At 43.3% G+C, this 25,227-nt stretch overlaps 1 protein-coding gene across 1 annotated transcript in view; it reads right to left on the bottom strand.

Moving 5' to 3' along the window:
* ABCF1 (ATP binding cassette subfamily F member 1) overlaps nucleotides 1-25,227 on the bottom strand; it is an 80,965-nt gene that overhangs the window by 32,790 nt on the left and 22,948 nt on the right. Inside the window, exons 7-13 of the mRNA XM_053722045.1 lie at nucleotides 24,035-24,145; nucleotides 19,484-19,543; nucleotides 19,314-19,373; nucleotides 19,135-19,227; nucleotides 18,239-18,298; nucleotides 18,055-18,153; nucleotides 11,457-11,579 (exon numbers count right to left, since the gene is read on the bottom strand). Of these exons, the coding sequence (XP_053578020.1) occupies nucleotides 11,457-11,579; nucleotides 18,055-18,153; nucleotides 18,239-18,298; nucleotides 19,135-19,227; nucleotides 19,314-19,373; nucleotides 19,484-19,543; nucleotides 24,035-24,145 (606 nt within the window). The remainder of the gene's footprint in view (nucleotides 1-11,456; nucleotides 11,580-18,054; nucleotides 18,154-18,238; nucleotides 18,299-19,134; nucleotides 19,228-19,313; nucleotides 19,374-19,483; nucleotides 19,544-24,034; nucleotides 24,146-25,227) is intronic.

Raw genomic sequence — 25,227 nt, 5'->3', positions numbered from 1 at the left:
GTTGAGGCCATACTGATAAGGCATTGAAGATAGCTCTCAACTCAAAGATGTTTACGGGAAGAGAGGACTCTTCCCGAGACCACAGGCCCTGAGCCTTCAGAAAACCCCAAACAGCTCCCGAGCCTGACATCTCCCAGGAAGGTCTCAGGAAGCAAGTGCCCCGAGACAGATGCTCCTGAGAGAGTCTCTTGTTAGGGTTAGCGCTGCGGAATCTGTTGGCGCTCTACAAATAACCGATAATAATAATAATAGGGTGTCCAGATTTATCTTCTGTGACAAATCTGAATGGTCTCCGTTCCATTGACGGAGCATGCAAAGCTGCAGCGGAAACCGAGCAAAAAGGCATGATGTCCATGGATGCCGCCATCAGATCAATCACCTCCATGCATTGAGCCACTGATGGACGAAAGGCAGACTGGAGAGAAAGGCAGGAAGCAAGAAGTTTGGATTTTCTGACCTCCGTCAGGAAAATCTTCATGGAAATGGAATCTATTATTGTCCCTAGGAAACACACCTTTGTAGATGGAAATAGAGAACTCTTTTGCAAATTCACCTTCCACCCGTGGGAACGTAGAAAAGACAACAGTATCTCTGTATGAAATTGAGCTAGTTGAAAAGATTGCGCCTGAACCAAGATGTCGTCTAGATAAGGCGCCACAACAATTCCCTGGGATTTGGTCACTGCCAATAGCGCCCCCAGAACCTTTGTGAATATTCTGGGAGCCGTGGCCAGACCAAACAGAAGCGCAACAAACTGGAAATGTTTGTCCAGAAAGACAAACCTCAGAAACTGGTTATGTTACCTGTGAATGGGAACATGAAGGATTGTGTCCTTCAGGTCTATGGTCGTTATAAATTGACCTTCCTGTACCAAAGGAAGAATGGAACGAATAGTTTCCATCTTGAAGGAAGGAACCAAAATTGGATCAAGGGCAGACCCTTCATGCTGATTTAGAGTCAGTGGAAGGCTTCTTGTTTTGTTTTCCCTTATTCCAGGGCTGGTTGGATTTCCACGAGGACCTGGGTAAGTCTGGTTTGGAAGAAGAAGTGGACTTCTGTCCCTTAAAATTCCGAAAGGAATGAAAATGAAAAGTCTGAGGACCCTTAGGTCTATTCTTCTTGTCCTGAGGTAGGAAAGATCCTTTTCCACCCGTAATCTCTGAAATGATCTCCGACAGACCAGGTCCAAACAAATATTTACCCTTATAGGGCAAAGCTAAAAGCTTGGCCTTAGAAGAAACATCAGCTGACCAAGATTTTAACCAAAGAGCTCTGCGAGCTAAAACAGCTAGTAATCTTAGCTCCTAGTCTAATTACCTGCATGTTTGCATCACAGATAAAGGTATTGGACAGTTTAAGAGCCTTGATCCTGTCTTGGATCTTCTCTACTGTAGTCTCTTCTGAAATCAGATAAGACAGGGCATCACACCAATAAGATGCTGCTCCCGCAACCATGGCAATACTTTCCGCAGGTTGCCACTGTAAACCCTGATGGACATACATCTTTTTTAAATAAGCCTCCAGCTTGTTATCCATATGATCCTTAAAAGAATAAACTATCCTGTATAGGAATAGTAGTTCTCTTGGCTAGAGTAGAAATAGCACCTTCTACCTTAGGAATGGTGTGCCATGAGTCTCTAATAGAGTCAGCAACAGGAAAACAAAATTGATGCTTACCTGATAAATTTATTTCTTTTTTGACACAATGAGTCCAATGGGATATTCAACTCCTGGTCAGTAGGAGGCGGCAAAGAGCACCACAGCAAAGCTGTTAAATATCACCTCCCTTCACTCCCAACCCAGTCATTCGACCAAAGTCAAGGAGAGAAAGGAAGTAACAAGGTGCAGAGGTGTCTGAAGTTTATAAACCCAACAACCTGTCTCTTACAAAAAACAGGGCAGGCCGTGGACTCACCGTGTCAAAAAAGAAATAAATTTATCAGCTAAGCATAACTTTTTTTTTTCTGTTTAATGACACGATGAGTCCATGGATCATCTTAATTACTAATGGGAATCAATACCCAAGCTAGAGTACACAGATGATACGGGAGGGACAAGACAGGGAACCTAAACGGAAGTCACCACTGCTTGAAGAACCTTTCTCCCAAAAGTGGCTTCAGCCGAGGCAAAAGTGTCAAACTTGTAGAATTTTGAAAAAGTGTGAAGAGAGGACCAAGTTGCAGCCTTGCAAATCTGTTCCACAGAAGCTTCGTTCTTGAATGCCCATGAGGAAGCGACAGCCCTTGTGAAATGAGCCGTAACTCTCTCTGGAGGCTGCTGTCCAGCAGTCTCATCTACAAAACGAATGATACTCTTCAGCCAAAAGGAAAGAGAAGTAGCCGTAGCATTCTGTCCCTTATGTTTTCATGAGAAAACTACAAACAATGCAGAAGACTGACAAAAATCCTTAGTCGCCTGCAGGTAAAACTTTAAGGCACGTCCAAATTGTGCAGAAGACGTTCCTTCTGAGAAGTAGGATTGGGACACAAGGAAGGAACAACAATCTCCTGATTAATGTTCCGATCAGAAACAACTTTAGGAAGAAATCCTAATTTAGTACGTAAAACTACCTTATCAGAATGAAAAATACGGTAAGGGAACTCATACTGCAATGCCGAGAGCTCTGACACTCTGCGAGCAGAAGAAATAGCAACAAGAAATAAAACTTTACAAGATAACAATTTAATATCCAAGGAATGCATGGGCTCAAACGGAACCCCTTGAAGAACTTTAAGAACTAAATTCAAACTCCATGGAGGAGTAACTGGCTTGAACACAGGCCTGATCCTGACCAAGGCCTGACAAAAAGATTGCATATCTGGGATAACCGCCAGATGTTTGTGTAACAAAATAGATAAGGCAGAAATTTGACCCTTTAGGGAACTTGTTGATAATCCTTTCTCCAAACCCTCTTGGAGAAAAGACAAAATCCTAGGAATCCTAACTCTACTCCATGAGTAGCCCTTAGATTCACACCAATAGAGATATTTACGCCATATCTTATGGTAAATTTTTCTAGTTACAGGTTTACGAGCCTGAATCATGGTCTCTATTACCGATTCTGAAAATCCCCGCTTGGATAAAATTAAGCGCTCAATCTCCAAGCAGTCAGCTTCAGAGAAACTAGATTTGGGTGAAGAAAGGGCCCTTGAATTAGAAGGTCTTTCCTCAACGGAAGTCTCCAAGGTGGCAGAGATGACATGTCCACCAGATCGGTATACCAAATCCTGCAAGGCCAAGCCGGTGCAATGAGGATCACCGAGGCCCTCTCCTGCTTGACTCAAGCAATAACCCGAGGAATAAGAGCAAACGGAGGAAATAGGTATGCTAGACTTAAGGTCCAAGGTACCGCCAGGGCGTCTATCAGTACCGCCTGAAGGTCCCTGGACCTCGACGCGTACCTCGGAAGCTTGGCATTCTGTTGAGATGCCATGAGATCCAATTCCGGCTGACCCCATTTGTGAATCAGGCTGGAAAACACTTCCGGATGGAGTGCCCACTCCCCCAGATGAAAGGTCTGCCTGCTCAGGAAGTCCGCCTCCCAGTTGTTCACCCCTGGGATGTGGATCGCAGACAGACAGCAAGAGTGGGTTTCCGCCCACTGGATTATCTTGGTTACCTCTGTCATCGCTAAGGAACTCCTCGTTCCTCCCTGATGATTGATGTAAGCCACTGAAGTTATGTTGTCCGACTGGAACCTGATAAACTGGACCGAGGCTAACTGGGGCCAGGCCAGAAGAGCATTGAAGATCGCTCTCAGTTCCAAAATGTTTCTAGGAAGAGCAGACTCCCTGAGCCTTTAGGGAGCCCCAGACTACTCCTTAACCTAGAAGGCTGGCATCTGTTGTCACAATCACCCAAGATGGTCTGCGAAAGCAGGTCCCCTGGGAGAGATGATACTAAGACAACCACCATTGAAGAGAATCCCTTGTCTCCTGCTCCAGAAGTATTTGAGGAGACAAATCGGCATAATCTCCGTTCCATTGCCTGAGCATGTTTAACTGCAGAGGTCTGAGATGGAAGCGAGAAAACGGGATGATGTCCATTGCCGCTACCATCAGCCCGATTACCTCCATGCACTGAGCAACTGATGGCCGAGGAGTGGACTGAAGGGCTAGATAAGTATTGAAAATCTTTGATTTCCTGACTTCTGTCAGAAAAATCTTCATAGATAGGGAATCTATTATGGTTCCCAAGAAGGTTACCCTTGTATTTGGGAATAAAGGAACTCTCTTCCAAATTTACCTTCCACCCGTGAGATCGCAGGAAGGATAACATTTCCGTGTGGGATCTTGCTTGTTTTAAGGATGGCGCCTGGACCAGGATGTTGTCCAGATAGGGCGCCACTGCAATGCCCCATAAGCGAAGCACCACCAACAGCGATCCCAGAACCTTTGAGAAAATTCTGGGAGCTGTGGCAAGACTTAAGGGAAGAGCCACGAATTGAAAGTGTTTGTCTAGAAAAGCAAACCTTAGGAAATTGTGATGATCCCTGTGAATGGGAACATGAAGGTACGCCTCCTTTAAATCCACTGTTGTCATAAATTGACCCTCTTGGATCAAAGGGAGAATGGGACGAATAGTTTTCATCTTGAAGGACAGTACTCTGAGAAATTTGTTTAGACTCTTGAGATCTAAAATTGTCCTGAAGGTTCCCTCTTTTTTTGGAACCACAAAGAGATTAAAATAAAAACCCCCACCCTGTTACTGTATCGGAACAGGAACTATCACTCCCAGGTCAGAGAGGTCTCTTACACAATGTAAGAACGCCTCTCTTTGTCTGGTCTACAGATAATCTTGAAAACGGAAACCTGCCTCTGGGAGGAAAACCTTTAAACTCTAGTTTGTATCCCTGGGACACTGTTTACTGCCCAGGGATCCTGGACATCTCGAACCCAAGCCTGAGCGAAAAAGGAAAGTCTGCCCCCCACAAGATCCGGTCCCGGATTGGGGGCAGACCCTTCATGCAGTCTTTGACTCAATAGCAGGGTTCTTGGATTGTTTTCCCTTATTCCAAGACTGATTGGGTGTCCATGAAGGTTTAGTCTGTTCCTGCTTGGAGGCGGAAGAGGAAGAATTTCCTTTGAAGTTTCGAAAGGAACGAAAATTACTCTGTCTTCCTTTTTGTTCGTCCCTCTTATCCTGAGGGAGAAGATGACCTTTACCTCCCGTGATATCAGAGATAATTTCCGTCAGGCCATGTCCAAACAAGGTCTTCACCTTGTAAGGAATAGCTAGGAGCTTAGACTTAGAGGACACATCTGCAGACCAAGGTTTTAAACATAAGGCTCTGCGAGCTAGAATCGAGAAACCCAAAATCTTTGCTCCCAGTTTGATAACTTGAAGGGAAGCATCCGTAATAAAGGAATTAGCTAGTTTAAGAGCTTTTATCCTATCCTGGATCTCATCCAAAGAAGTTTCTGTCCTGATAGCATCAGACAGCGCATCAAACCAATATGCCGTCACACTAGTGACGGTAGCAATGCACACAGCTGGCTGCCATTGCAGGCCCTGGTGTACATACATCTTTTTGAGTAAACCCTCTAATTTTTTGTCTATAGGATCTTTAAAGGCACAACTATCCTCTATGGGAATAGTAGTTCTCTTAGCTAAGGTGGAAACGACCCCTTCCACCTTGGGCACGGTTTGCCAAGCCTCATTGATAGAGTTGGCTATGGGAAACATCTTCTTAAAAATAGATGGAGAAAAGGGTATGCTCAGCCTCTCCCATTCCTTAGCAATTATCTCAGAAGCTCGGTCAGAGACCGGAAACACGTCTGTCGAGGAAGGAACCTCGAAATATTTCTTCAGCTTACTAGACTTCTTGGGAACAACAACTACCGTGGAGTCGCTGTCGTCCAAAGTAGCTAAAACCTCCCTAAGTAACAGACGGAGGTGTTCTAGCTTAAACCTAAAAGATACAACCTCAGTATCAGCAAGAGGAATTACACTTTCCGAATCTGAAATTTCACCTTCAGATGCTACAGCGATATCCTCCTCTTCAGGCTTCTGAGAGGGAACCTCCGAAATCGCAACGATTGCATCAGAAACCTAGCTTACTAAATGTCTGATTTTCCTCTTACGCTTTCCCTGCAATATTGGAAAAGCAGACAACGCATCAGAAATTGTAGAAGACATGAGAGATGCAATGCCCTTTAAAGTAACTCTGGCGGGAGCTAGAGAGGAAGTGCAGGGCACTGCTTGTGAGGGCGGTAAAATTTGAGACACTTGGGGAGAAAGCTGCGGCATATATTGAACCTCAGACTCCTGGACAACATCCGCTTTAGAAAATTTTGCTCAGAAAAAAATCTTTTCCCTATAATTTAAAGTCCTCTCAATACATGAGGAACAGAAAGGGATAGGTGGTTCCACATTGGCCTAAAACACAAGGAGCAAGTGACATCTTGTAGGGCCCCTTGGTCTATACTGATTCACAATGAGTAAAATTAATAAATAAAAAACCTCAAATATTAATAAACGTCGGGAACCTGTGGATGACAGATAGAAGAGGCGCCTCATGGGACAAGTATCGTGTTGAGCAACAGAGGAGAACAAATACAGCGAACCCCCCACAGAGTGTTACTCACAAGAGCGGCGGTACAAACGTGTACCCAGACAAACAGGACAGTACCAAAAGTCGCCCGTCAGACAAGCGCAAACTCAGTACGCTAAGGCAGACGTCACTCCGCAGACAGCGTCAGAGTCGACCCAGCAGAGGAACCAATAGAGTTGATGGAAACTCGGCACAGCGGACCTTTTCTTTGCTTGTTCTTTTTAACTTAATTTGTGAAGAGTCCTTTACTTTCTGTCACAAGGGGGCTGTTGTTTCTACAGGAAGGGCAAAGGCGCAGCTTGTCATTTGGAGTGAGCACGGACTTTTGGTACCGTCCTGTTTGTCTGGGTACACGTTTGTACCGCCGCTCTTGTGAGTAACACTCAGTGGGGGGTTCGCTGTATTTGTTCTCCTCTGTTGCTCAAGACGATACTTGTCCCATGAGGCGCCTCTTCTATCTGTCATCCACTTGAATACTTGAAAATATGTCCCAGACTGAGGCGCAATAAAAAAAGTGGCGCGCAACTCAGCAAGGACCGCACATCGTGGGCGTTGCTATAGGAAAAACCTCTCCCGATCGGCATCTTTGTTAAGCAAAGCTGTCGGGAGATTCTAACCACCAGAGAAAGTTGAAACGCTTCACTCCCAGCCCCAGTGCCTGCAGCTATGGCTGTCTAAAGTCCTCTCCAGCCTAGGAGAGAGTTTATAGTGTCCCATCAACATAAAGTGCCCCTTCGTTTATGAGCCCTGTATGTTCTTGTTAACGTGCTCACTTTTTCTCTGAGAGTATTTTATTTTATTGGCCCCATAAATAAAAAAGCAGCATTTACCTTACATCTGCCTGACAACAAGGCAGCTCACAGGCTTGAGAGGTCCTCTCCCTCACATTGACCTGTGGAGAATAAAAGGCTGAGTAAATTTACCTCAGGCTATAGGAGAGAGATAGGGCAGCATGAAATACATGGGAGGCGCAGTGAGAATTATGTCCCAAAAGTTCCCATTGCTCTAAAGCCACCACTGCTCTACTGAAGAGACTGATATGGACTACGGCTACACCCTAGGACAAAGCAGCACAATCTTGCACTACTTTGAAAATAATAAACTCTTGATTAAAGAATCTAATCTAACACCACACTTTACCACTTCTTATCACTAACGTAGGCAAAGAGAATGGCTGGGGTGGGAGGGAAGGGAGGAACTATTTAACAGCTCTGCGCCTCCTCCTGCTGACCAGGAGGTGAATATCCCATTAGTAATTAAGATGATCCGTGGACTCATCGTGTCATTAAAAAGAAACATCTTCTTAAAAAATCGAGAAGGGGAAAACAGGACCCCTGGCTTATCCCATTCCTGTGCTATAACTTCAGAAATTTTCCTAGGAACAGGAAAAACATCATCATCATCATCATCAGGAGAATCAAACTATCCAGCTTAGAAGACGTCTTAGGGTTGGCAGCAACCGAAGGTTCAGAGTCCTCCAAAGTAGCTACCAACCTCCTTCAGAAGTAACCGAAAATGTTCAAGCTTAAAGGGACATGAAACCCAAAATTTTTCTCTTTCATGATTCAGATAGCAAATACAATTTTAAACAACTTTCTAATGTACTTCTATTATCTAATCTGTTTCATTTTCTTGGTATCATTTGTTGAAGGAGCAGCATTATACTAATGGTTTCTAACTGAACACATGGGTGAGCCAATCACAATCGATATATATATGCAGCCACCAATCAACAGCTAGAACCTAGGTTCTCTGCTGCCCCGAGCTTGCCTAGATTAACTTTTCAGCAAATGATAAAAAGAGAAGGAAGCAAATTAAATAATAGAAGTAAATTGGAAAGTTGTTTAAAATTGTATTCTCTATCTGAATCATGAAAAAAAAATGGGTTTCATGTCCCTTTAAATCTAAAATTTACCTCTTCAGATTCTGCAGATTTTCCTGCCAAAGTGTCAGAGTCTGAGATTTCACCTTCAGAAGCTACTGAAGTATGCTCCTCATTAGACAAATGAGAAAGGATGAACACCGCAGAATTAGAGGGATCAGAAGCTTTACTAGCAGACAAATGTTTAGATTTCCTCTTATGCTTACCGGAAATAGGGAAAGCAGACAAAACTGCCTATACCGCAGAAGTTATCTGCGCGTCAAAATCCCCTGGCAAATAAACACCCCCAGGGGGCTGAGAGGACACGTAAGGCACTGTATAAGAAACTGATAAGGCTTGGGACGTTTGAGGAGAAAGCGGAGGCATAGCTAGGACAGCATTATCCTGAGAGACATTAGGTTCACAAGCGATTAATTTATCCTTATATTTTAAGGTCTTAGCTAAGCAATTGGAACAAAATTGCATAGGTAGTACAATAGGGACTTCCAAGTAAAGTAAACATTTATCCATATTGAATGAAGAATCTTTTTCAGATTCCATTGCAGATATCAGTTCCCACAAAAATTAAATTTGTAGTATATACAAAACCAATAAATTACTTCAAAGAAACTTTGAAAACTTTTATAAATATAATATAAAAAAAAATGGCACCTGTCAAAAAACCTCAGAGTGCCTGAGGCTCCTACCGTACCGGGAGTCTAATAACCCACTAGAAATGAAACTCTCCAGATGAGATTCACAAAATTAGACTGACAATCAGATCATCAGAAAAGATAGCCACAGCAGTCCAGGCTCTATGACTGACTAAACTCCGCTCCTCATAAACAAGGAAGAGCGGAGAGTCACGTGAGCGGGCTGATAGTAAAAAAGAAACTGCGCCACAAGTATCAGGTAAAAGGCGCGTATTTCAAAACGGCTCAAAATAAAAAGCATATTGAAGCCGTAACAGTCTAATTTTCATCCGGACTCCAAATCAAACAGTACTGCCCCTTGCCATACCGCTTTTATAATAAACACTTAAAGGCAAACCTTTCCAATATATTCAGCCAAATAAAGATAAGTCTTAAGCACATAGCTTATGAGCCCCTTAGTCTCTCTAAATGCCTGAGTTAAGCATACATAATGTGCCAGCAAATCTGCCCCAAAAATGTATCTAAGACAACTTAGATAATCTATGTCCCAAATTAGATCCTCTAGAGGTTTTACCTCCAACGTTCTATCCTTCAGAACCTAGAAGGAAAATGCACTTACCTGTGGATCCTGCTCCAGGGCAGGTAACAGCTACATAGGTGTGAACGATACTCCACTCCCCGTCAGGAACCTGTAGTAAAAGAAAGAACAGAGTAACTAACACTGGCTATCTACCAAGGGGTAGCAAAATGTTAGAAGTAAAGCAAAGACTTCCTCGCCGCCTTCTAACTGCTAAACGCCACCACTACTCTTACTCAAGAGATTGACATGGACACAGCTAGACCCCAATCCTTGCTTGCAGGAAAAGTACCCATAAAAGGATTATTATCTTCAGGCACCAACTTCACACACCTCCATTGACAGAGGCAAAGAGAATGACTGGGGATTATGGGTAAGGGAAGTTACGCTCTTTGCCTCCTCCTGCTGGCCAGGAGTTGAATATACCACTAGTAATTGGAATGACGTTGTGGACTCTCCATGTCATAGGAAAGAAAAATTATTTAAAAGGGCCATAAACAGTAAAAAAAAAAAAAAAAAAAAAGTCATGAACCAATTCATTAGAGCATTTAATTTTAAGACTAGTGTCCCAGCACTACTGTGTATTTAACCTCTGCAACGTGGTTAAACACATAATAGAAGTCCTGGGTGGAAACTTTTAGTGATAGTAAACTCTCCCCTTTATAAAAACAAATCCGGAACGTTAGTGATATTTTAGATGGAGTTTAATTCATCAGTTGTAATGAAGTTGCGCTATAACATTTTTTAATATAGAAATGAAAATCAAATTCCACGCACTTCAACCGCCCCGCTTCAAAAATAAATTTTTCTGTGAGCTAACGGTTTGAATTGTTGTCAAATCAGCGCCCTAGCTACAACAAAAGTGCCATAAGGGGAGAACAGTTCAAACCTTTAGCTCGGAGAGAAATTGACTTTGAAGTGGGCGGCAGAGTGCGAGGAATTTGAACTTCATATCTATATTAAAAAGTAAGTTATAGCGCAACTTCATTACAACTAATGAATTAAACTCTATCTAAAACATCACTAACGTTCCAGATCTGTTTTTATAATAGGGAAAGTTTACCATCACTTTAATCTCTTAATATACATAAAATATTGATCATATCACTACTCTCCCTTCTCTCCTCTAAGCTGTAAATAACAAGCTAAAAAGTCTTCTTGTTTAGATAATGTATCAGTTAAAGGGACATGAACCCAAAAAAGAATTATTTCATGATTCAGGCAGAGAATACAATTTTAAACAACTTTCCAATTTACTTCTATTATCTAATTTGCTCTCTCTCTTGGTATTCTTTGTTGAAGGAACAGTAATGCACTACTGGGAGCAATGACGAGAGGCATATATTTGCAGCCACTAATCAGCATTTTTCAACAAAAGATACAAGAACAAAACATTAAATAGCAACATATTGGAAAGTTATTTAAAATGGTATGCTCTATGTCAATGGTTTTTCAAACCTGTTCTCGGGCCTCCTTTTTGAGGATATCTGGAGCACAGGTGAAATAATCAGCTGATTAATAAACGGTTATTTTAACAGCTCACACAAGGTAATCCTGAAAACCTGACCTGTTGGGGAGGCTTGAGGGCAGGTTAGAAAACCAGTGCTCTATATGAAATAAATTTGGGATTCATGTCCCTTTGAGCAGCCCTTAGTAGTTCCTAGTTTATGTGTATCCTACTAGAGATGCGGTCTATGGAATTGTACAAAATATTAAAGTTTCTTTTAAACTTGTAATCTTCTCCCCAACCTATCGCCTGTTATGGTGGTGCCTGTATGTAAGGCTGACCCCCTGCCCAGTGCCTCTGTGTACCTTAATGTCAGAGGCGTTTTCCAGCATGGCCTGACGAGACGAAAGTTCGGCTTGTGAGACAGAGAAGTCATTTTCGGCAGCTGTCGCTTTCTTTAGTGACGCCATTTGCTTCTCGTAATCTAGCTAAAGGATAATAAGAAACAAAAATAAGTCATGGCCGATACAAAGGAGCATTCTCCCACCTCCCAAATTGTGACAAGTGTCATTAAAGGGACAGAATTCTATCATCCATATAAAAAAAAACAAAAAAAAACAGGATTTCAATTGTATTGTTTTTGCCTGGAAGAAAAGAAAAAAAAAAAAGGAAATAAAAAGCCGTTTAATCTTAAAATTGTCACCATTTCAGCGGTATCTGTTGTGTGTTTCCTGCTAATAAAGTTTAGCTGGAAGGAACTTCCTGCTAATGCTCATTGGCTGAAAGATAACAGAATTTATGCTTACCTGATAAATTACTTTCTCCAACGGTGTGTCCGGTCCACGGCGTCATCCTTACTTGTGGGATATTCTCTTCCCCAACAGGAAATGGCAAAGAGCCCAGCAAAGCTGGTCACATGATCCCTCCTAGGCTCCGCCTACCCCAGTCATTCGACCGACGTAAAGGAGGAATATGCATAGGAGAAATCATATGATACCGTGGTGACTGTAGTTAGAGAAAATAATTCATCAGACCTGATTAAAAAAACCAGGGCGGGCCGTGGACCGGACACACCGTTGGAGAAAGTAATTTATCAGGTAAGCATAAATTCTGTTTTCTCCAACATAGGTGTGTCCGGTCCACGGCGTCATCCTTACTTGTGGGAACCAATACCAAAGCTTTAGGACACGGATGATGGGAGGGAGCAAATCAGGTCACCTAGATGGAAGGCACCACGGCTTGCAAAACCTTTCTCCCAAAAATAGCCTCAGAAGAAGCAAAAGTATCAAATTTGTAAAATTTGGTAAAAGTGTGCAGTGAAGACCAAGTCGCTGCCTTACACATCTGATCAACAGAAGCCTCGTTCTTGAAGGCCCATGTGGAAGCCACAGCCCTAGTGGAGTGAGCTGTGATTCTTTCAGGAGGCTGCCGTCCGGCAGTCTCATAGGCCAATCGGATGATGCTTTTAAGCCAAAAAGAGAGAGAGGTAGAAGTTGCTTTTTGACCTCTCCTTTTACCTGAATAAACAACAAACAAAGAAGATGTTTGTCTGAAATCCTTTGTAGCCTCTAAATAGAATTTTAGAGCACGAACTACATCCAAATTGTGTAACAAACGTTCCTTCTTTGAAACTGGATTCGGACACAAAGAAGGCACAACTATCTCCTGGTTAATATTTTTGTTAGAAACAACTTTCAGAAGAAAACCAGGTTTAGTACGCAAAACCACCTTATCTGCATGGAACACCAGATAAGGAGGAGAACACTGCAGAGCAGATAACTCTGAAACTCTTCTAGCAGAAGAAATTGCAACCAAAAACAAAACTTTCCAAGATAGTAACTTAATATCTACGGAATGTAAGGGTTCAAACGGAACCCCTTGAAGAACTGAAAGAACTAAATTGAGACTCCAAGGAGGAGTCAAAGGTTTGTAAACAGACTTGATTCTAACCAGAGCCTGAACAAAAGCTTGAACATCTGGCACAGCCGCCAGCTTTTTGTGAAGTAAGACAGATAAAGCAGAAATCTGTCCCTTCAAAGAACTTGCAGATAATCCTTTCTCCAAACCTTCTTGTAGAAAGGATAGAATCTTAGGAATTTTTATCTTGTTCCATGGGAATCCTTTAGATTCACACCAACCGATATATTTTTTCCATATTTTATGGTAAATTTTCCTAGTTACAGGCTTTCTAGCCTGAATAAGAGTATCAATGACAGAATCTGAAAAACCACGCTTTGATAAAATCAAGCGTTCAATCTCCAAGCAGTCAGTTGGAGTGAAGCCAGATTCGGATGTTCGAATGGACCTTGAACAAGAAGGTCCTGTCTCAAAGGTAGCTTCCATGGTGGAGCCGATGACATATTCACCAGGTCTGCATACCAAGTCCTGCGTGGCCACGCAGGAGCTATCAAGATCACCGAAGCCCTCTCCTGATTGATCCTGGCTACCAGCCTGGGAATGAGAGGAAACGGTGGGAATACATAGGCTAGGTTGAAGGTCCAAGGTGCTACTAGTGCATCTACTAGAGTCGCCTTGGGATCCCTGGATCTGGACCCGTAGCAAGGAACCTTGAAGTTCTGACGAGACGCCATCAGATCCATGTCTGGAATGCCCCATAATTGAGTTATTTGGGCAAAGATTTCCGGATGGAGTTCCCACTCCCCCGGATGGAAAGTCTGACGACTCAGAAAATCCGCTTCCCAATTTTCCACTCCTGGGATGTGGATTGCAGACAAGTGGCAGGAGTGATTCTCCGCCCATTGAATTATTTTGTTCACTTCTTCCATCGCCAGGGAACTCCTTGTTCCCCCCTGATGGTTGATATATGCAACAGTCGTCATGTTGTCTGATTGAAACCTTATGAATTTGGCCTTTGCTAGTTGAGGCCAAGTTTTGAGAGCATTGAATATCGCTCTCAGTTCCAGAATGTTTATCGGGAGAAGAGATTCTTCCCGAGACCATAGACCCTGAGCTTTCAGGGGTTCCCAGACCGCGCCCCAGCCCACCAGACTGGCGTCGGTCGTGACAATGACCCACTCTGGTCTGCGGAAGCTCATTCCCTGTGACAGGTTGTTCAGGGTCAGCCACCAACTGAGTGAATCTCTGGTTCTCTGATCTACTTGGATCGTCGGAGACAAGTCTGTATAATCCCCATTCCACTGTCTGAGCATGCACAGTTGTAATGGTCTTAGATGAATTCGTGCAAAAGGAACTATGTCCATTGCCGCAACCATCAAACCTATTACTTCCATGCACTGCGCTATGGAAGGAAGAAGAACAGAATGAAGTACTTGACAAGAGCTTAGAAGTTTTGATTTTCTGGCCTCTGTCAGAAAAATCTTCATTTCTAAGGAGTCTATTATTGTTCCCAAGAAGGAAACTCTTGTTGACGGGGACAGAGAACTTTTTTCTATGTTCACCTTCCACCCGTGAGATCTGAGAAAGGCTAGGACCATGTCCGTATGAGCCTTTGCTTTTGACAGGTACGACGCTTGAATCAGTATGTCGTCCAAGTAAGGTACTACTGCAATGCCCCTTGGTCTTAGCACCGCTAGAAGGGACCCTAGTACCTTTGTGAAAATCCTTGGAGCAGTGGCTAATCCGAATGGAAGTGCCACAAACTGGTAATGCTTGTCCAGAAACGCAAACCTTAGGAACCGATGATGTTCCTTGTGGATAGGAATATGTAGATACGCATCCTTTAAATCCACCGTGGTCATGAATTGACCTTCCTGGATGGTAGGAAGAATTGTTCGAATGGTTTCCATTTTGAACGATGGAACCCTGAGAAATTTGTTTAGAATCTTGAGATCTAAAATTGGTCTGAATGTTCCCTCTTTTTTGGGAACTATGAACAGATTGGAGTAAAACCCCATCCCTTGTTCTCCTAATGGAACAGGATGAATCACTCCCATTCTTAACAGGTCTACACAATGTAAGAATGCCTGTCTTTTTATTTGGTCTGAAGACAACTGAGACCTGTGGAACCTTCCCCTTGGGGGTAGTTCCTTGAATTCCAGGAGATAACCTTGAGAAACTATTTCTAGCGCCCAAGGATCCTGAACATCTCTTGCCCAAGCCTGAGCAAAGAGAGAGAGTCTGCCCCCCACCAGATCCGGTCCCGGATCGGGGGCCAATACTTCATGCTATTTTAGTAGCAGTGGCAGGTTTCTTGGCCTGCTTACCCTTGTTCCAGCCTTGCATTGGTCTCCAGGCTGGTTTGGTTTGAGAACTATTACCCTCTTGCTTAGAGGGTGTAGAATTTGAGGCTGGTCCGTTTCTGCGAAAGGGACGAAAATTTGGCTTATTTTTAGCCTTAAAAGACCTATCCTGAGGAAGGGCGTGGCCCTTTCCCCCAGTGATGTCTGAAATAATCTCTTTCAAGTCAGGGCCAAATAGCGTTTTACCTTTGAAAGGGATGTTAAGCAATTTGTTCTTGGAGGACACATCCGCTGACCAAGACTTTAGCCAAAGCGCTCTGCGCGCCACAATTGCAAAACCTGAATTTTTCGCCGCTAATCTAGCTAATTGCAAAGTGGCGTCTAAGATAAAAGAGTTAGCCAATTTAAGTGCTTGAACTCTGTCCATAACCTCCTCATATGAAGAGTCTTTATTGAGCAACTTTTCTAGTTCTTCGAACCAGAAACACGCTGCCGTAGTGACAGGAACAATGCATGAAATTGGTTGTAGAAGGTAACCTTGCTGAACAAACATCTTTTTAAGCAAACCCTCTAATTTTTTTATCCATAGGATCTTTGAAAGCACAACTATCTTCTATAGGGATAGTAGTGCGTTTGTTTAGAGTAGAAACCGCCCCCTCGACCTTGGGGACTGTCTGCCATAAGTCCTTTCTGGGGTCGACCATAGGAAATAACTTTTTAAATATAGGGGGAGGAACAAAAGGTATGCCGGGCCTTTCCCATTCCTTATTTACAATGTCCGCCACCCGCTTGGGTATAGGAAAAGCATCGGGGGGCACCGGGACCTCTAGGAACTTGTCCATCTTGCATAATTTCTCTGGAATGACCAAATTGTCACAATCATCCAGAGTAGATAACACCTCCTTAAGCAGAGCGCGGAGATGTTCCAATTTAAATTTAAAAATAATAACATCAGGTTCAGCTTGTTGAGAAATTTTTCCTGAATCTGAAATTTCTCCCTCAGACAAAACCTCCCTGCTGGCCCCTTCAGATTGGCGTGAGGGTACATTAGAACCATTATCATCAGCGTCCTCATGCTCTTCAGTATCTAAAACAGAGCAATCACGCTTTCTCTGATAAGTAGGCATTTTGGACAAAATGTTTTTAATAGAATTATCCATTACAGCCGTTAATTGTTGCATAGTAAGAAGGATTGGCGCACTAGATGTACTAGGGGCCTCTTGTGTGGGCAAGACTGGTGTAGACATAGAAGGGGATGATGCAGTACCATGCTTACTCCCCTCGCTTGAGGAATCATTTTGGGCAACATCATTATCAGTGGCATCATTGTCCCTACTTTGTCCGGACACTAAGTCACATTCATCACATATATTTAAATGGGGAGGAACCTTGGCTTCCAAACATACAGAACATCGTCTATCTGATGGTTCAGACATGTTAACAGGCATAAACTTGATAACAAAGCACAAAAAACGTTTTAAAATAAAACCGTTACTGTCACTTTAAATTTTAAACTGAACACACTTTATTACTGAATATGCGAAAAAGTATGAAGGAATTGTTCAAAATTCACCAAAATTTCACCACAGTGTCTTAAAGCCTTAAAAGTATTGCACGCCAAATTTGAAAGCTTTAACTCTTAAAATAACGGAACCGGAGCCGTTTTTACATTTAACCCCTATACAGTCCCTGGTATCAGCTTTGCTGAGACCCAACCAAGCCCAGAGGGGAATAAGATACCAAATGACGCCTTCTATAAGCTTTTTCAGTGGTTCTTAGCTCCTCACACATGTGTCTGCATGCCTTGCTTTCCAAAAACAACTGCGCATTAGTGGCGCGAAAATGAGGCTCTGCCTATGACTAGAAAAGGCCCCCAGTGAAAAAGGTGTCCAATACAGTGCCTGCCGTTTTTTTTAATACATCCCCAAGATTAAAAGAACTATTTATAGATAACATCCATTAAATATACTCATAATGTAATCGTTTTAGCCCAGAAAAATGTCTACCAGTCTTTAAAGCCCTTGTGAAGCCCTTTATTCTTATACTAAACTAAGAAAATGGCTTACCGGTTCCCATAGGGAAAATGACAGCTTCCAGCATTACCAAGTCTTGTTAGAAATGTGTCATACCTCAAGCAGCAAAAGTCTGCTCACTGTTTCCCCCAACTGAAGTTAATTCATCTCAACAGTCCTGTGTGGAAACAGCCATCGATTTTAGTAACGGTTGCTAAAATCATTTTCCTCTTACAAACAGAAATCTTCATCTCTTTTCTGTTTCAGAGTAAATAGTACATACCAGCACTATTTTAAAATAACAAACTCTTGATTGAAGAATAAAACTACATTTAAACACCAAAAAAACTCTTAGCCATCTCCGTGGAGATGTTGCCTGTGCAACGGCAAAGAGAATGACTGGGGTAGGCGGAGCCTAGGAGGGATCATGTGACCAGCTTTGCTGGGCTCTTTGCCATTTCCTGTTGGGGAAGAGAATATCCCACAAGTAAGGATGACGCCGTGGACCGGACACACCTATGTTGGAGAAATAAATAAATATACCTATCAACCAATCAGAATTAAGTCTGAAGTCTCTCTCTGCATTAGTAGGACGTACACAACTGACGACTGCATTAGATTTCATTTCAATTTAAAAAGTTTAGATTTCATTTCAATTTAAAAAGTTTTTTTCCCCCCACATTTTTTTAAGGCAATAAAAAAAAATCACCACACCATGTTTAATGCTGCACTTTCATACAAATAAAAGAAGTGTTTTAGTGCAATGTTCCTGTGATGACTCTGGTACGTACCTGCTTTTTAATCTTTTTCTTTTCCTTTTTACTTAGGTTGGCGTATGGATCTTCGGCGGCTTCTGTCTTTTCTTCCCCTGATCCCGCCTCATCTCCTGACTGCAAAGAGTCAAGAGTCAGAGGACCCCATATAACAGCTAAATCTGTTAAAAACTTCCCTATCATAAGTCCCCAGAGCCCTTACCCCTTCCTCAGATCCAGCACCGAAGTCTTCTTTATCTGAGTCCAAGGCAACAAATCGTTTCTAAATGGGAGAAATTAAAGGACATTAAAAAGGGACGTTGCACACTAGATTTTATTTTTGCATAAATGTTTTGTAGATGATCCGTTTATACAGCCCATCTAGTAGTGTTTGTGTAACAATGTATAGTTTTGCTTATTTTTAAATAACATTGTGCTGATTTTCAGACTCGTAACCAAGCCCTAAAGTTTTAGATGTATACTGATGTCTACACACTCCTGTTTGTGTAAAGGGAATTTTCATATGCAGGGGAGGGGGTAGTGTCTGCTCTTTTTGCTTTCCAGACCACTTCAGTGGGGGTCCCAGCCTAACCTCATCAACAGCGCTAAACTGTGAGCTTCTAAGTAAGTTTTTAAAAGGTTTTATACTGGATGTTTATATCATTATCTGTGCATATTCTTCTTTATAGTAGTGTCTATTACATGCAGTTATATGAAAATTGGCGTACCCTGTCCCTTTAAGCTCAAAATGAAATCTCCCATAGCATGTGTAATAAAAGGCATAAAGATATGTGCTAGAGCGGCAATGTATTGCCAGTTACGAGCATGGCCAGTGACTGGCAGATATATATATATATATATATATTTATTCCTACTTCATATGTGCATAAGAGCAGTGATTGGAGCATACACAAGTATGCCCAATTCTCATTTGATGGCTAGCAAATGAGTATTGGGCATACTTGTGTTTGCTCCAATCACTGCTCTTATGCACATATGAAGCCTCTATATGGTCCTCTGCAGCAACACAGGACCATATATAACTTTTACGCCAGAACATCAGATAATTTAAGGACTGCACTAGTTATGGCTCTAGGTAATAAACTCATGTAAAGATACCTGGGCCGGTTTAGGCTTTCTCTTATTGTTTTTATTGGGTTTTTTCTCTTTTTCCTCATCAGAATCAACAGAAGCAGCTTTGGCAACGGGAGTCTGTAATAAACAAAATGAGGAAATATGAGCTCACATAATCGCGTACGCCTGTGTCTGTCTAGTTAGGGGGAGAGCAACACACTTACCTTGGTTTTCGATTTTTCTTTTGGAGTCTCTTCTACGCTAGGTTGTCTCTCCTCAGATATCTGAAAGACAGGTATACAGGAAGTGCGTGAGAGACTGGGGGCGCAAACAAAGTCTAAAAACGCACAAGAGCGCAAAGACAAGCTAAAATTGCATAATCACAGACTATTACCTTTTTATCTGTTTTTTCATTTTTCTTTCCTTTTTTATTTGTCTTTTTCTCTTCTTCCTCCTGAAATATAAAGATTTTGAGGGTGACACTGTGCTGCTGTCAGCACTGTATCTGTGCTGTGTATACATGTCATGGTGTAGTAGTGTCTGTGACGGGGAGGCTGGCACTCCTGATGTCTGCAATGTACCTGTGCTGTGTACATGTCATGGTGTAGTAGTGTGTGTGTGGGGAGGGGAGGCTGGCACTGCTGCTGTCTGCACTGTACTTGTGCTGTGTATACATGTCATGGTGTAGTAGTCTGTGTGAGGGGAGGCTGGCACTGCTGCTGCCTGTACTGTACATGTGCTGTGTATACATGTCATGGTGTAGTAGTGTGTGTGAGGCTGGGACTGCTAATGTCTGCATTGTACCTGTGGTGTGTATACATGTCATGGTGTAGTAGTGTTTGTGAGGCTAGCTCTGCTGCTGTCTGCACTGTACCTGTGCAGTGTATACATGTTATGGTGTAGTAGTGTGTGTGAGGCTGGCACTGCTGCTGTCTGCAATGTACCTGTGTATACATGTCATGGTGTAATCGTGTGTGTGTGTGAGGGGGAGGCTGGCACTGCTGAAGTCTGCACTGTACCTGTGCTGTGTATATGTCATGGTGAAGTAGTGTGTGTGAGGGGAAGGCTGGCACTACTGCTGTCTGGATTGTACCTGTGCTGTGTATACATGTCATGGTGTAGTAGTGTGTATGAGGGGGAGCTGGCACTGCTGCTGTCTGCACTGTACCTGTGCTGTGTATACATGTCATGGTGTAGTAGTGTGTGTGAGGGGGAGGCTGGCACTGCTGGTGTCTGCACTGTACCTGTGCTGTGTATAGATGTCATGGTGTAGTAGTGTGTATGAGGGGGAGCTGGCACTGCTGCTGTCTGCACTGTACCTGTGCTGTGTATACATGTCATGGTGTAGTAGTGTGTGTGAGGCTGGCACTGCTACTGTCTGCACTGTACCTGTGCTGTGTATACGTCATGGTGTAGTAGTGTGTGTGAGGGGAGACTGGCACTGCTGATGTCTGCACTGTACCTGTGCTGTTTATACATTTCATGGTGTAGTAGTGAGTGTGAGGGGGAGGCTGGCACTGCTGCTGTCTGCACTGTACCTGTGCTGTGTATACGTCATGGTGTAGTAGTGTGTGTGTGTGAGAGGGAGGCTGGCACTGCCGCTGTTTGCACTGTACCTGTGCTGTTTATACATGTCATGGTGTAGTAGTGTGTGTGAGGGGGGAGATAGCACTGCTACTGTCTGCACTGTACCTGTGCTGTGTATACATGTCATGGTGTAGGAGTGTGTGTGTGTGTGGGGGGGGGGGGGTCGGCTGGCACTACTGCTCTCTGCACTGTACCTGTGCTGTGTATACGTCATGGTGTAGTAGTGTGTGAGGGGGAGGCTGGCACTGCTGCTGTCTGCACTGTACCTGTGTATACATGTAATGGTGTAGTAGTGTGCGTGTGAGGGGGAGGATGGCACTGCTGCCGTCTGCACTGTACCTGTGCTGTGTATACATATCATGGTGTAGCACTGTGTGTGAGGGGAAACTGGCACTGCTGCTGTCTGCACTGTACCTGTGCTATGTATATATATGTCATGGTTTAGGAGTGTGTGTGTGTGTGTGTGTGTGAGAAGGGGTGGGCTGGCACTGCTGCTCTCTGCATTGTACCTGTGTATATATGTCATGGTGTAGTAGGGGGCGACAGGGAGGCTGGCACTGCTGCTGTGCATGTATATAATCATTATGGTGTAGTAGTGTGTGACAGGGAGGCTGGCACTGCTGCTGTGCTTTACATGTATATAACCATTATGGTGCAGTAGTGTGTGACAGGGAGGCTGGGATTGCTGCTGTGCTTTACAAGTATATAATCATTATGGTGTAGTAGTGTGTGACGGGGAGGCTGGGATTGCTGCTGTGCTTTACAAGTATATAATCATTATGGTGCAGTAGTGTGTGACAGGGAGGCTGGGATTGCTGCTGTTCTTTACAAGTATATAATCATTATGGTGTAGTAGTGTGTGACAGGGAGGCTGGGATTGCTGCTGTGCTTTACAAGTATATAATCATTATGGTGTATTAGTGTGCGACAGGGAGGCTGGCACTGCTGCTGTGCTGTACATGTATATAATCATTATGGTGCAGTAGTGTGTGACAGGGAGGCTGGCACTGCTGCTGTGCTGTACATGTATATAATGATTATGGTGTAGTAGTGTGCGACAGGGAGGCTGGCACTGCTGCTGTGCTGTACATGTATATAATCATTATGGTGCAGTAGTGTGTGATAGGGAGGCTGGGATTGCTGCTGTGCTGTACATGTATATAATCATTATGGTGCAGTAGTGTGTGAGGGGGAGGCTGGCACTGCTGCTGTGCTGTACATGTATATAATCATTATGGTGTAGTAGTGTGTGAGGGAGAGGCTGGCACTGCTGCTGTGCTTTACAAGTATATAATCATTATGGTGTAGTAGTGTGCGACAGGGAGGCTGGCACTGCTGCTGTGCATGTATATAATCATTATGGTGCAGTAGTGTGTGACAGGGAGGCTGGGATTGCTGCTGTGCTGTACATGTATATAATCATTATGGTGCAGTAGTGTGTGACAGGGAGGCTGGGATTGCTGCTGTGCTGTACATGTATATAATCATTATGGTGCAGTAGTGTGTGACAGGGAGGCTGGCACTGCTGCTGTGCTGTACATGTATATAATCATTATGGTGCAGTAGTGTGTGACAGGGAGGCTGGCACTGCTGCTGTGCTGTACATGTATATAATCATTATGGTGCAGTAGTGTGTGACAGGGAGGCTGGCACTGCTGCTGTGCTTTACATGTATATAATCATTATGGTGTAGTAGTGTGTGAGGGGGAGGCTGGCACTGCTACAATTGCACATGTATATAATCATTATGGTGTAGTAGTGTGTGACAGGGAGGCTGGCACTGCTGTGCTGTACATGTATATAATCATTATGGTGTAGTAGTGTGTGAGGGGGAGGCTGGCACTGGTGCTGTGCTGTTCATGTATATAATCATTATGGTGCAGTAGTGTGTGACAGGGAGGCTGGCACTGCTGCTGTGCTGTACATGTATATAATCATTATGGTGTAGTAGTGTGCGACAGGGAGGCTGGCACTGCTGCTGTGCTGTACATGTATATAATCATTATGGTGTAGTAGTGTGTGACAGGGAGGCTGGGATTGCTGCTGTGCTGTACATGTATATAATCATTATGGTGCAGTAGTGTGTGAGGGGGAGGCTGGCACTGGTGCTGTGCTTTACATGTATATCATCATTATGGTGCAGTAGTGTGTGAGGGGGAGGCTGGCACTGGTGCTGTGCTGTTCATGTATATAATCATTATGGTGCAGTAGTGTGTGAGGGGGAGGCTGGCACTGCTGCTGTGCTGTACATGTATATAATCATTATGGTGTAGTAGTGTGTGACAGGGAGGCTGGCACTGCTGCTGTGCTGTACATGTATATAATCATTATGGTGCAGTAGTGTGTGAGGGGGAGGCTGGCACTGCTGCTGTGCTTTACATGTATATCATCATTATGGTGTAGTAGTGAGTGAGGGGGAGGCTGGCACTGGTACTGTGCTTTACATGTATATAATCATTATGGTGCAGTAGTGTGTGACAGGGAGGCTGGCACTGCTGCTGTGCTGTACATGTATATAATCATTATGGTGCAGTAGTGTGTGACAGGGAGGCTGGCACTGCTGCTGTGCTTTACATGTATATAATCATTATGGTGCAGTAGTGTGTGAGGGGGAGGCTGGCACTGCTGCTGTGCTTTACATGTATATCATCATTATGGTGTAGTAGTGAGTGAGGGGGAGGCTGGCACTGGTACTGTGCTTTACATGTATATAATCATTATGGTGCAGTAGTGTGTGAGGGGGAGGCTGGCACTGGTGCTGTGCTGTTCATGTATATAATCATTATGGTGCAGTAGTGTGTGACAGGGAGGCTGGCACTGCTGCTGTGCTGTACATGTATATAATCATTATGGTGCAGTAGTGTGTGACAGGGAGGCTGGCACTGCTGCTGTGCTGTACATGTATATAATCATTATGGTGTAGTAGTGAGTGAGGGGGAGGCTGGCACTGGTACTGTGCTTTACATGTATATAATCATTATGGTGCAGTAGTGTGTGAGGGGGAGGCTGGCACTGGTGCTGTGCTGTTCATGTATATAATCATTATGGTGCAGTAGTGTGTGACAGGGAGGCTGGCACTGCTGCTGTGCTGTACATGTATATAATCATTATGGTGCAGTAGAGTGTGACAGGGAGGCTGGCACTGGTGCTGTGCTGTTTATGTATATAATCATTATGGTGCAGTAGTGTGTGACAGGGAGGCTGGCACTGGTGCTGTGCTGTTCATGTATATAATCATTATGGTGCAGTAGTGTGTGACAGGGAGGCTGGCACTGCTGCTGTGCTGTACATGTATATAATCATTATGGTGCAGTAGAGTGTGTACAGAAGACTGGAGCAGTCGCTGGCTAGACGTTACCTTTACTTTCTTGCCTGTATCTTTCTTGGAGGGTTTTACTTTTTCCTCCTTTTCCTCTTCTTCATCCTCATCACTCTGATCATCCCCAAGAGCGGCAAAGATATTCCTTCCCTGTGATGCAAATCACAAATATACATAAGTGTAGGTGACATAAGTCAGCCCCAGGCACCCAGATATAATTTACGAACACACATGCGCTACATAAACAACATAATTTACGTCTATATGCACTACCTACACAACAACATTTACGTATACATATGCGCTACCTTCACAACATCATTTACGTATATATGCACTACCTACACATTTACGTACACACATGTGCTACCTACACAAAATAATTTACGTACATATGCACTTCCTACACAAGCTCATTTACATAAATATGCGCTTCCTACACAAGATCATTTACGCATATATACGCTACTTATACAAGTAACATTTATGTATATGCACTTCCTACACAAGATCATTTATGTGTATATGCGCTACCTACGCAAGATCATTTATGTATCTATGTGCTACCTACACAACATCATTTATGTATCTATGTGCTACCTACACAACATCATTTATGTATATATGCGCTACCTACACAAGATCATTTATGTATATATGCGCTACCTACACAAGATCATTTATGTATATATGCTCTACCTACACAAGATCATTTATGTATACAAGGTGGCCCTCGGTTTACAACGGTTCAATTTGCGACCTTTCAGAATAACGCCCTTTTTTTTGCTATTGAAAGCATTAGCACATGCATACAATAAAATAGCCAGTAGGTGGAGCTGTCCGCTTGTGTTGCAGCAAACACATGAAAAGAAAAAGCAAGCCAGAAGTGATCAATGGATCAGCTTTCAAAGGAACAAGATCTAGCAGCCACTTTCCTTAGCTGCAGACTCAATGCAGAGAACTGTTTGCAGAAAAAGGCAAGTAAAAACATAATTTATGTAAGAACTTACCTGATAAATTCATTTCTTTCATATTAGCAAGAGTCCATGAGCTAGTGACGTATGGGATATACATTCCTACCAGGAGGGGCAAAGTTTCCCAAACCTCAAAATGCCTATAAATACACCCCTCACCACACCCACAATTCAGTTTAACGAATAGCCAAGAAGTGGGGTGATAAAAAAGTGTGAAAGCATATAAAATAAGGAATTGGAATAATTGTGCTTTATACA

Source organism: Bombina bombina, chromosome 7 (assembly GCF_027579735.1).
Source record: "Bombina bombina isolate aBomBom1 chromosome 7, aBomBom1.pri, whole genome shotgun sequence".
NCBI classification, from domain to species: Eukaryota; Metazoa; Chordata; class Amphibia; order Anura; family Bombinatoridae; genus Bombina; species Bombina bombina.
Note: the sequence above shows the minus strand (reverse complement) of the source record. Positions and strands in the feature narration are given on the sequence as shown.